Source organism: Caloenas nicobarica, chromosome 1 (assembly GCF_036013445.1).
Source record: "Caloenas nicobarica isolate bCalNic1 chromosome 1, bCalNic1.hap1, whole genome shotgun sequence".
NCBI classification, from domain to species: Eukaryota; Metazoa; Chordata; class Aves; order Columbiformes; family Columbidae; genus Caloenas; species Caloenas nicobarica.
The window spans coordinates 153,402,208-153,414,580 of NC_088245.1; the positions used below are offsets into that span (position 1 = coordinate 153,402,208).

The 12,373-nt window shown below is 41.6% G+C and overlaps 1 protein-coding gene across 2 annotated transcripts in view; it reads left to right on the forward strand.

The window, feature by feature from the left end:
* Window positions 1–6,489: 6,489 nt before the first annotated feature.
* The window catches only part of ANKRD10 (ankyrin repeat domain 10), a 38,673-nt gene continuing 32,789 nt past the window's right edge, over window positions 6,490–12,373 (forward strand). The window contains exon 1 of one of the 2 annotated variants that reach the window (XM_065647406.1): window positions 6,490–6,882. In XM_065647406.1, coding sequence (XP_065503478.1) covers window positions 6,682–6,882 — 201 coding nt within the window. In that variant the 5' untranslated portion in view covers window positions 6,490–6,681. The remainder of the gene's footprint in view (window positions 6,883–12,373) is intronic. The other variant, XM_065647413.1, reaches the window with a different exon arrangement.

The window sequence follows — 12,373 nt, forward strand, 5'->3', positions numbered from 1 at the left end:
TACACTAGGAAAACGATGGAAAGTTCCCACCATTGCTAAAATGAATTCTTGGCATCTAAAGAAATATTATATTTTTATCACAGTTCACTGAGCGTTTCAGGAAAAAAAAAAAAGGTTTGAATAAGTTTGTCCTTTTGCAAAATCGCCCTTAAATATTTGAGATAGGAAAACAAAACAGAACACAATTAGCTAGCATAATGTCCCCCAGACCCAGAACTTGATTCAGGCATAATGTAGGAGGCAGCCAGCAACTCTGTGACAACCTCCTCCAAAGACAGGGTGTTTTATAGGATTTAGGACCAGACAAAATGTAAGGAACTCCTGATGTGACTGGGCACAACCATGCAAATGACATTTGCGGAGGATTCATTCAGAACATAGATACCCAATGCAGCCTCGGAAGCCTTCGGACTCCCACGATACCTGCCAGCACGGCAGAGGACCTGTGCAAAATGACACCTTTCTGCAGCAGCAGCTGCCAACAGGGAAGAAGAATACTCCTGGGCATCTCAAATAGCATGAGACATGTGTACGGGCAACCAAATAAAGCCACAAGTGTTAACCAACGCAAGCTTGCCACAGCAAGAATGGAAGGATTTGAATGAATTACGTATTTGAGGAAATTCTCCAGTATTAAAAAAAACCCAGCTTTGTTCAGTACAAGTTATAAAATGCTCCACATTCAACCTGTCTGAAAAGTGAAATGGGCAAATGTAATTTATTTGTATCAGAATGGCACAGAGAAGCCAAGTATGTTACAGTTATGTAAGCCAGCAAATTCTTTTCACAAAACATGGTTTTAAAATAATGTATTTACTTTCTAAATTTATGCTTGTTAGACTCTTGAATATTCCAGAAGTCCTAATTTACAGACCATTTGCTTTCTCAGCCTTTAGCCAAACAACAACATAAAAGCAAACTTAGCTAAAATAAAACAAATCTCTTCTTCCACACTGCTCTGCCTATAAATTCTTCTATGTGTTTTTCTGTTTCTTTCTTTGGGGAAATTTAGTTCTGTTAAATGCCTCGACAAAACATGAAATCTACCTCCTTGATCTGACTGAAAGAGAAATAAAGCCTCTCACTTCACTTAAAAGACCAGAAATAGAACTGAGGACAAAATTAATGCAAATAAGCTACAACTATTATTTTCAAATATACAAAAATGTGGGCTACTAGATTTAGTGGGTGAAGTCTTCTGAGTCATTAAAAAATCAATAATATATTTTTGTATAAATAATACTGTAAGCACACTATTAATTGCATTCCATTAAAGAATTTCAGTTTATAAAACATATTAAACACTAAAATCTGTCTTCATACAAACCAGAAAGTGCAAAGAACCTGCAATGTTCTGTATTACTGCTTCCCTTTTATCATCAAAGGTTGTAAATTACAGTTTAACCCATGACTCTCAATTTCCTCATTTATGGTATTAGCAAACAGACCACAGTAGCAGCTATGTTTGTCAGAGAAACCAAATCTATCACCTGGACAGAAGTTTGAACCTCTTAACAGGTTTATATTATACATATCTCATCTTCTGGACAGAAATATTGTCAAAATTATCTTTAAGATTTGTAATGTTCTGTGTAGAAGCTAACTACGATAATGATAGAGAAATACAAAAGAATGAATGATGATGTAATGAAATGTTAATGAATGTAATGAGATGTAAAAAAGTTAAAACCACAGTTCCCATGTCCCCAGTTTCACAACATATGATAGCAGTTAAAGAAAAACATTTTAAATTAAAATTTAATTTCTATTAAAAATCATTCACCTATAAAGCCCATTGCTAAAATATACTAAGTCAGTCAATGGAAAAGCAAAATATAAAAATATGTGGGTTTTTATATTCATCTGGGTAATGATTCACAATTTAAAAAATAGAGAGAGATAGATGTGACTCCCCAAGTCATATGCCAACTACAGACTGATTAAGGAATCAGTGTCAAATGAAGAGCACTTGTGGTTGCCTATTTTGGAACTTTTGTTGTAGATCACTAGTAAGGAAATAAAAAAAAAGTTGACCTCATAACGAGGAATCTAGTCACGGAACTTAAGATCCCAGGGTCCAGTTCCACGTGCAGAATTCCTGCACGGCATTGTTAAAGTCTCTTCCCTTCTCTGCATTCTGCTTCCCCCTTTCCAAAAGGAATAACAACACTTGTCCATCTCACAGGGAGCACCAGAAGGCAAACAAAGACAGTGTCAATAAGGAAATGAGATAAGCCGCTGCCTTTACTTGGTATGGCAGTTTCTATATCCCAGTAAGAGAAAAACCACATGCAAATCTTGAATATGAATCTTCTCAAGTTCAGAATATGTAATTCTTGTTCATCTTCGCTATAACCCACATGTTTTTAATATGTATTGCTTTTTATGATAGTTATGAACAACCTGTGAGCGATTGTGTCAATGCTTATACATAACACCATAAGAAAGTTTGCCTGTTTTCAATCTAAGAAACTGTAATCTTTAACAGCAGGCATTCTGGTAATGATAATTTTTATAACATGATTTGTGGTTTTGGGGGTTGGGGTTTTTTGTTTCTGTTAGGTTTGTATTTCGTTTTTTTCTTTAGACTGTTCTATCATATGGGACCTTCATCCCTTAATCCCAAAACCAGGCATACTGACGTAAAGTGTCAGCATCTCTCTAGCTATATGTGGGGAAAAAAATCCACATAACCTGGAAACAGAAGTGCATATAGGATAATAAACTCCAAGAGCGCGTAAAAACAAAGGCCAGATCCAACATAAGATGAACGTTTTTGTAAGGCAAAGGATCAGGTACTGCACTGAAAGCTGCTGTAGCTGGAAGCACTCCCTCCCCTGGCCAAAGCATTTAGCTTTCCCCTGCTTCAGTGCCACCACCTATAAAAGGGCTTCTTTGTAATTCATCCTCCTTCGGACAATAATCAGAGATCTACATTTTGGCAGCCTTGTAGAAACTTAAGTATTATTTTATTTTGGTGAAGATAGAGTAATATCTAGAGGACACAACTATTAGTTGCAGTAACTCTTAGTGTTGAAAAACCTCATCTGTGTATTCATATCAGTGTTATATTTTAACCTCAAAGCACTTTGATTAGTTTAGCTTCTTACCACCACTCAGGACATGCTTTTATTATTCCCATTTTGCAGTTAAAAAAAAAAATGAAATAAGCCTCTACAGTTTAAATAAGGTCACAACGAAGAAGACAGCTCAGGTCAAAGCAAAATTTTCTGAAAGCAATCTATATTTATATTTTCTGTCTTGATACTGCTATAAAAATATAACCACATATAAAGTTAATTATTTTTATGAATTTAAATATGGTAGTTCTTGATACCAGACTTTTGCTGCTTGTCCTAAGTACAGAAAGTTGTATGTTATTACTTGACTGTTCAGATCAAAACAAAACTTTAAGAACAAAAGCAAGGTGTTTTGTTTTGCTAGAATTTTTTACAGTCTAAATCCACTGTTTCTACCTGAAGCCATCATTGTGATGTTTTAAGCAAAATCTTTAGCCAAATCTCCTGTTTGCTGTTTGGAACAGCTCTCTGGAAAGCACCTTCTTTACATGAGAGCAGTACAATCCAACAAAGCACCCACTCAGTATAGGCACCTTTCCTCCTTAAAGACTAAAAAATTACCCCATTTGCAGTATTTCTTTTCCTTTTCCAAGGTTTTACATACGTACAACAATTCTATTTGCTATGGGAAGCATATGTCAAGAGAGTTGTTTATAATGGCCTATATTCCAGGGTGCAGTTCTTTCTGCTCGCAAGTAGGCGTTTTTCTTTCTGTTGGAATCTTATCTCTGAGGACTGGGTATTGTACATACACAATTTTAGCTATGCCAAAATCCACAGAAGCCAAATAAATGTGAGGAACACCTATGGAACCACAATACATATTTGTTGTGAGTAGTATGTAAAATCATCATCAGGGACAGTTTCAGCAAAAGCTGAAAACTAACATTGATATGTCAGCCCAACAGTTCAGAGTTCCTCCTCAAAGAGTATATGGAATAAAAATGCTATTTAAAAACAAACAAACAAAAACAACAAAACCAAACAAAAACACAAAAAAACCCAAACCAAACCACACACACACAAAACCACCCTATCGTCTCTATACATTTAATCACTAGTTCAATCAGAAAAGTAATTAAATAATCAATTTAAACCAAATAATTTCAGATACTAGGTTCTACCTGCCACAGTACAAAATACACATTCCTCATGCACAGAAACTAATCCAAAGCAAATTACACATATTTTGATTATTTTTCTTAATTAGTATGTTTTGCTTCCAGAAAAAACAACAAACTTTCTCAGAAATCATAACTCCTGTATTAAGTAAGATATTTCACAATACCTTAATGGGCCATTTAACCTGACGTTAAAGCTTTTAAAATGCCTAGGTCTCTTGGTACTTTCAACAGAAATTACTTTCTACCTTCTTTACCTCAGAACACAATTCCTGGCTTGCATTGCTTAATAGTGTATACTGAAAAAAAATATCCTTTGATTTTTGGAGGCAGATGAATGTACTTAGATTTATACAAACAAATTACCATCAATTTAATTTTACCACTGTCAGAAAAGTAGTTGACGAATACTTTGGACAGAAAACAATCAGGCACAACCAACAGAAGTTTCCTAAAGTTTCTCTGGAGTCATTACTCAAGGACTGGTTTCTAGTTGCAATTAAAATGCGGGATTGTCATTATCATCAGACACTAACGTTATCCTTTGGTTTGCTATCTGTTACACAGCACAAACCCACAGTGACAAGGGGTACTGATTTTAGTTTGAAAGCACTTAAATTGTGCATGGAAACACCACAACTGAGTATTCAAGTATTAGGTCAGGGCCCCAAGCACGGAAACGTTATACACATGAACAGTCCATTCTGAGCTGAGGAGGGCCTGCTCAGGTGAACGAGATTACCTGATGTCTGGAAGAAGGCTTGATGCTTTGTTTCCCTCATATCTGCTTCCCTGTGTGTTTTTACACAAACGTCCTGCCTCCATCACTACTGCTGCTAATCGCACAGCTGCTCTGGAGAGTTAATAACCTGATGGGATAGTGTTAACATCAAATCAGCATCACAGAATCACAGAATGCTAGGGATTGGAAGGAACCTCAAAAGATCATCTAGTCCAATCCCCCCACTGGAGCAGGAACACCCAGATGAGGTTACACAGGAAGGTGTCCAGGCGGGTTTTGAATGTCTCCAGAGAAGGAGACTCCACAACCTCCCTGGGCAGCCTCTTCCAGTGCTCTATTACCCTCACTGAGAAGAAGTTTCTTCCCATATTTAAGTGGAACCTCTTGTGTTCCAGTTTGTACCCATTACCCCTTGTCCTATCATTGGTTGTCACCGAGAAGAGCCTGGCTTCATCCTCGTGACACTCACCCTTTACATATTTATAAACATTACTCTGCCCTGGTGAGACCTCATCTGGAATATTGTGTCCAGTTCTGGGCCCCTCAGTTCAAGAAGGACAGGGAACTGCTGGAGAGAGTCCAGCGCAGGGCCACAAAGATGATGAAGGGAGTGGAGCATCTCCCTTATGAGGAAAGGCTGAGGGAACTGGGGCTCTTTAGCTTGGAGAAGAGGAGACTGAGGGGTGACCTCATCAATGTTTATAAATATATAAAGGGTGGGTGTCACGAGGATGGAGCCAGGCTCTTCTCGGTGACAACCAACAGTAAGACAAGGGGTAATGGGTTCAAGCTGGAACACAAGAGGTTCCACTTCACGGTGAGGGTGACAGAACACTGGAACAGGCTGCCCAGGGGGGTTGTGGATTCTCCTTCTCTGGAGACATTCAAAACCCGCCTGGACGCCTTCCTGTGTAACCTCACCTAGGTGTTCCTGCTCTGGCAGGGGGGTTGGACTAGATGATCTTTTGAGGTCCCTTCCAATCCCTAACATTCTGTGATTCTGTGATTAATGAGGTCACCCCTCAGTCTCCTCTTCTCCAAGCTAAAGAGACCCAGCTCCCTCAGCCTTTCAATGTATGTTGAAAGCAGCAGCGCATCCTCAAGGCAGGCCGCTCCCCTCAGCAGAGGCTCGGGAACACTGGCGACGCTCCGTGCTCCGCGGTGGAGCCCTCCCGCCGGCAGATTCCACCTGCAGGGGGAAAGAGAAGCGGAAACACGGGGCCATTCCCCTCGCCCCGCGGCGCCGGCAGCCTTTCCCCGGCAGCCTTTCCCCGGCGAGCCCAGAGGCGCCGTCCCTCTCCGCCGGGCTCGAGTAGGCCGCTCCCGCCCCGCCCCGGAGGCCGCTGCCAAACCAGCCTCCTCAAGTCGTCGTCGGCGCTTTCCCGCCTCGGGCAACGGCAAAACAACGGTCCCCTGGGGCGGCGATGAGGGGGCGGCCGCGCGCTTCCCGCCCCGCCCCTCCCCGGCGCCCCGCGGGGAGCCCGGCCCCGCCCATGAGGGGCGGGGCGGAGCGGCGCGCGGCCCCGCCCCGCTTCCTTTGTGCTGGGGCAGCTAACGGCAGCCGCAGTCGCCGCCGCTCCCCGCCAGCACAGCGCGCCCCTGCCCGCCCGCCGCTTCTCTCTCTCTCTCTTTCTCTCTCCCCCCATCCCCCTCCTTCCTACTCCCCCTCCCCTCGCCTCCGCTGCCGCCACCCCTCTCGCCTCTTCCCCCCCCTCCTCCCCTTGCCCTCCCGCTCGCCATGTCGCTGGGAGCCGGCCCCGAGGCGGGTTTCTCCAGCGAAGAGCTGCTGACCCTGCGCTTCCCCCTGCACCGCGCCTGCCGCGATGGGGACCTGCCCGCCTTGTGCGCCCTGCTCCAGAGCTCGCCCCGCTCCGACTTGGCCGCCGAGGACTCCTTCTACGGCTGGACGCCCATCCATTGGGCCGCGCACTTCGGCAAGGTGGGGCCCGGCCCGGCCCGGCGCGGCCGGCGGAGCGAGGGCGGCGGGAGCGGGAGGGGGAAGGGGAAGGAGGGCGCGAGTCCCGCTGGCGCGCAACGCGGCGCCATCTTTGCCCCTTGCGTGCGCTCTGCCGGGAGGCGCCCGCCGCGCCGCTTCTTCCCCCCGCCCCGCTTCCCGCCGCTCATTTCTCTTCAGGGGATCGGGCGGGAGGGAGGGGAGAGCCGCGGCGCTTGGCTTCGTTCCTGCCCCCGCGGTCAGCGAGGCGGGGGTGGGGCAGATCACGGGGCTGGTGGCACCTGCCGTCCCCGAATCATCCACCCCCCCCGCCGGCCGCGGCCCGTTTTTTTGTGGCTCTCCCGGCGAGCCGTGTGACAAGAGACCGCCCTGCGTCTGGCAGCCGGGCTTTCAAAAGGCGCCCGGGCCGCCGGCACCGGGCGGCGGGAGCCAATGGGGAGGAGGAGGGGCAGGGGGCTCCTCCCACGCCGACCCACTCGGGACCTCCCAGGCGGCCCGGCCCGGGGCAGGAGGGACCGCCGGGGCGGCCACCGCTTCCCGGCTGACCCGCCCTCCCGCCGCGCTTTGTCTGCGGAGTCTGGTCATGGGCCCTTATCGTCCGCGGGCCCCACACCTGGAGACTGTTTTGTTGTGGTGCCTGTGTTATGACTACCGATTTGCTAGGAGTTCGAGAAGAAGATGCTTGTGCTTGCAGTGCGGTCCTCCGTCGCCTTCAGTATGAAAAATAAATTGTGGTTTATGCATGCACGGATACGGGCGTGGAATTAACTGCGTTTGCGTTGGCGTCGTTGCAACGCAGAAAAGATCAAAACATACGAAGTAGCAACGCTATAGGTGCTTTTCGATTCTATGGGTAGAGCTTTGTATTTAGGTGTAAAGTAGAATTTGCCTGTGTTCCCAAAACCTCTGCATTTGGTTTCTTCTGAACCTTGATGATTAAAAAATAGAATGATCTTTCTAAGCTGACAGGCGGTGTTTGAAGCCATGTTATAGGAGAATCCTAGTACCATTTTCGACATAAATGTGTTTGTAATCTCCTTTGTTGGACTGACAAACTTGAAAATGGGAATTAACTGCTATTTAGGAAATAGGCAAATGGAAAAAAATCACCCAAATATATCTAAAGCACCTTTCTTCTCTGGCTTATCTCTCACTTCAAGTCTTAACATGAGTAGTATCTAAATTTCTTGATTTTTTTTTTTTTTTTTTTTTTTTTTTCTGGTGAGCCTTTCTTGTTTCTAATGTGGTGAGTGTTCCAGCCTATGCAATATGCCAGCCTAGAGGGCTGGGTTTTGGTTTTGTTTTGGTTTTTTCCCTCATTGATATGTCTGGTTTTAGATTTTGAGTGGCTTTTGTTCCTGTTTTCCCTCCCATTTCCAATATATTTCTATTTGTTTATTGATTGTGTGCCGGAGAAGGAAGATGAATGTACTTAGGCAGTTGTCATGGTTTATGAAAGTACATTAAGAGATGGTTTCTATGTGTTCAGTGATCTCATCTGCAGTGCTTGTTTGAGAAACATTTTAGAAACATACCAAATTAGTCCTTTAGTCTTAAAAAAAAAAAGACAACCACCAAAACCTGAGGCAGCCTTATATATGTTCAGAAAGAAGCTAGTGATCTTCTACACTCCATAAAAAAAGTGGAGTGCCTTAAATTTTGTCATGAAGTATACTCGTAGAAAATATGAGGATATTAATTTGGCATTACACTTGTCTATTTTTGTTTTTCATCTCATAAAAATTTGTCTTCGGTATGTGCTTGTGGCAGTCTTGCTTTTGTCTTTCAAGTGTGTATGTTTTGTTTTTTCCTTTAAGCATCTTCAGCTTTCTACTAATCGTGCTAGGTGATGTGAGTTTTTGTGTACGTTTTTAGTTTCTGTTGAAGAGACTCTTGCAGAAACAGCTAACAAATGGAACAAGTCAGTCTGCAAAGTACTACGTTTGTATTTGCCATGTTCTTTCTTGGCTATAAGCAAAATTTGATACATGGTGTTGTTGCATATAAGGGGGGAACATCTGGTAAATGAAATGAGACTTGCAAAGATGACATAGACTATAAATGGGGTTTATATACCTTTGCATATATGTGCTTTCCTAAAACCTTGTGACAGGCAATTTAAATTTATGGAAATTATCTCCATGTTTTATAGTCTTGTTAGGTAATGTTCCTTTCTCAAAGCCAGAGACACTACAACACACTTGAAAAGATTACAGTAATGGAATTGGATCCCAAACTTGACTGGCTTTGTGTGGCATAGTTATACTTGTACCTTTTACCACTTAATAGATGGTTGCCAGCAGTGAAACAATAACTGCTTTTAGGGGGCATTTATATGCGTGTCTTATGTTCTTATTTATGTTTTTTCCAAGTTCAGATTCATCCATACTTCAAATGGAGGGTTCTTCTATTTCTTGAAGTATCAGAGTTTTAAACCAGTAATTTTTGTAATGTTCATTAGTAGTTACTGAATAGGACGTTTTTTTTTCTCTTCGCTTGTGAGTTTGTGGTCTTTTTGTTTGTTTGGTTGGGGTTTTTTGTTTGTTTGTTTTTTGGTTTGGGTGGGGGTGTGTTTTAGATTTTGTGGGATTTTCACTCATTTGGTTTTCTGAAGGAAATTAAATGGTGACAGAACTTCACGGCTGTGCTGATATAGGGCTGTTTAGCAGCATGGTCTGCTAGACATGTTTTGGTCCTAACTGCGGCTCTGTAGGAGGCTGAAATGACAAAACTGATGTAGTTCCTTTCCAGAAGAAGTCATTGTGGAATAACTTGTCATAAGAAGTGAGATCTGAAACAGTTTGTACGTGTGTGTGCGTGGACACAGAGCATTAGTCTAGGGCTGATGAACTTCAGCAGTATAGAGGTATTTTTTTCCTTTTACCTTTTGCACAATTTGAACATAGAAGAAAGCCCTCGTATCGCAGGACAGCCGTGATATTCTTACACATTCTTACACGCACTTGTACTGCAGTAAGGCAGTAGCATCAACAATCAATTCTGTTAGAAATGAATATATGAAAGAGGAAAGATAGCTTTTTGGGGGGAGTACTGATCTAATACTAGTACCAATAAAAATGGAGTATCTTAAGACTAAAAGTGAAAACACAGCATTTTTGAATAGCTTGCTTTGAAACATACTTGTACAGCTTGGAAGTAATAAAATACAAGCAAAGTCAACTGAAAATGGTAGATACTACAAGCAGCGTTTCTGACTGTAACGTCTGGAGTTGTAGTATCTGGAGTTTTAAAGACAGTATGGACCTCCTTTTAGAGATAGTAGCAAGTCCAAATTTACTCGCCGTGTTGAGTTTGCGTTTTTGGAATATTCCCTGGTTGCAGAGAAGTGCTCATATCCTGAGATGTAAATTAATTGTCATTACAGTTGCTGTATTCGAATTAGAGTTAATGATATAGTGCCCTAAATTATACCAGCATCCTGTAGATTTCTGAGAAGATGGGTCACAATGTAAAATTGTTAATGATCTAAAAAGCTAGCAGAGAGGTAGAAAATAAAGGGCTTGCATAAAAACGTAGTTGCTGTTAATTCACTTTCTTACACTAACCTTAATTTCATTTTTATTTTTTAACCACTTGCATGTGTATTTTCATTTTCTCTGACCCCATCTATTTGCTTGTACTCTTCTCCTACTTTTATTTTTGCCATTTGACTGTTTACACTATAGGAAACAAAAGAGTCTTAAGTACATTCTGTTTCTTTTGGAACAGAAGTAGTACAGATAAAACATCTGTCTCTTCCTTGGTATTTTGCCAGTGTTGTGGCCTGTGCAGAGCCCTGTCTGTCGTCTTCATTCAATCAGTTTAACCTCTACTTTAGGTATAACAATACAGTGGAAAATATCTTCTAAAAGGTTATTTACAAAAGTGGACTTGTGTATCCTGATCTCAAGCATAAGTAATCAAGTGAAGTTTTTCATTATGTTGACTTTTCCTATCCATGGAAGTAATTTGCCTCATTCTACTATAATATTGGAAGAAACAGGTTTCTCTGATAGCCATGATGCAGAAGACCCACACTTCATCTTTGATGGGACGAAATGTTATCTTCATTGTTTAAAACCCTGTAAGGGACAATGAAAAAAAAAAAAAGGTACACAAGAGAAAAGAAAAAAACCCACCACATTTAAAGTAGTATGGATACTTATGACGTGTAGCCATCTTATAAAGTGGATTTAAACAGTGCAAGATGATGCTGGTGAACCAGTCCAGTATTTTTCTCCTTTCAATTGATGGGCTATAATGCCTAATTGTGGAAATTCTTTCACTCTGGTTTCTGTGCAGGAAATATTATTCTACTCTAGAGTTGTAATGCTTGTCCGAAAGTGTTTTCTAATTAATTCTATTACAAGTCTGTTGTCTTAAAAACTGGCTGAACTTTGTTACAGTATAGAAACCTCTTGTTGTAGCTGGAGCTTTTTGCATCATGTCACTTACTAATAATTCTAGTGTTACAATTATTAATAATTATTGAGGCTTAACAGCCATATTAGGTGTGCTAGCATGTGAACAACAAGGAAGGTCTAAGATCAGGAAATACAAAATATATTTGGGTAGTCTAGTGTTAGAATTATAGATTTTTCTTACACCATTTTTAATGGGTTTTTTTGGTTGCAGTAAAAGTACTTGTTCACTTTTGAAAATGTACTGTCTTTGATAATGTTGATGTTTATGGAGCTAGATTCATTAATACTGTAACTTACCCTCACCCTTGCATGTTTACATCATGCAATCAGTGAGTTAAGGGTACATCTGTGTCTAGTATCAGGTCCATTGCAGTCTAAAAAAGTATTTTTTAATATCCTAAAGGATTTAGTTCATAAGTGTTTGTTTGAATTATATGGGGGGAGGAGACAATTTAAGTTGACAATATATTTGCAAAACTAATACAAAATACTTCACTACAGAGGTTGGTACTTCTATGTCATGTGTGTAATTCATCAAAATGAGGAATTTACAGGTTAAGAAAAAAAAGACTGACAGCAGTAGAGAAGAATGTTGGAATTGTGATGTTTATGCATCTGTCTGTAATCAAGCTGACAGCTGACTTTCTGATGCTTTTTTTAAATTAGTCCTTTATGAAAAGATTATTCCGTAGCTGTGGTTATGGCTAACAAACATTTCTTTAACTGGGAGAGACTGACCTCTAGAAATTTGTTTTATATGAACCAATGCCCTGAGTCAGTGTGGTGGTTTTTTGTTTTGCTGTTGCATGTGTGTGCAGTGGTGTTTGTTTTCCAACCACAATAAATGGAAGCCTAGACTAAACTGTTTATTTTAGCATAGTGCATTCCTTTTCCTATCAACAAAAAGACAATGTTACTGTGTGACAGGAAAGGAGCATTTTTTGGACTGTTTTTGAAAGTTGAGGTCATCCTAGCTGTGGTTTGCCTAGCTTCTACAAATGTCATGTTTTGAACATCTAAAAATAGTAGCTGGATATCTGACACTTCTGTTT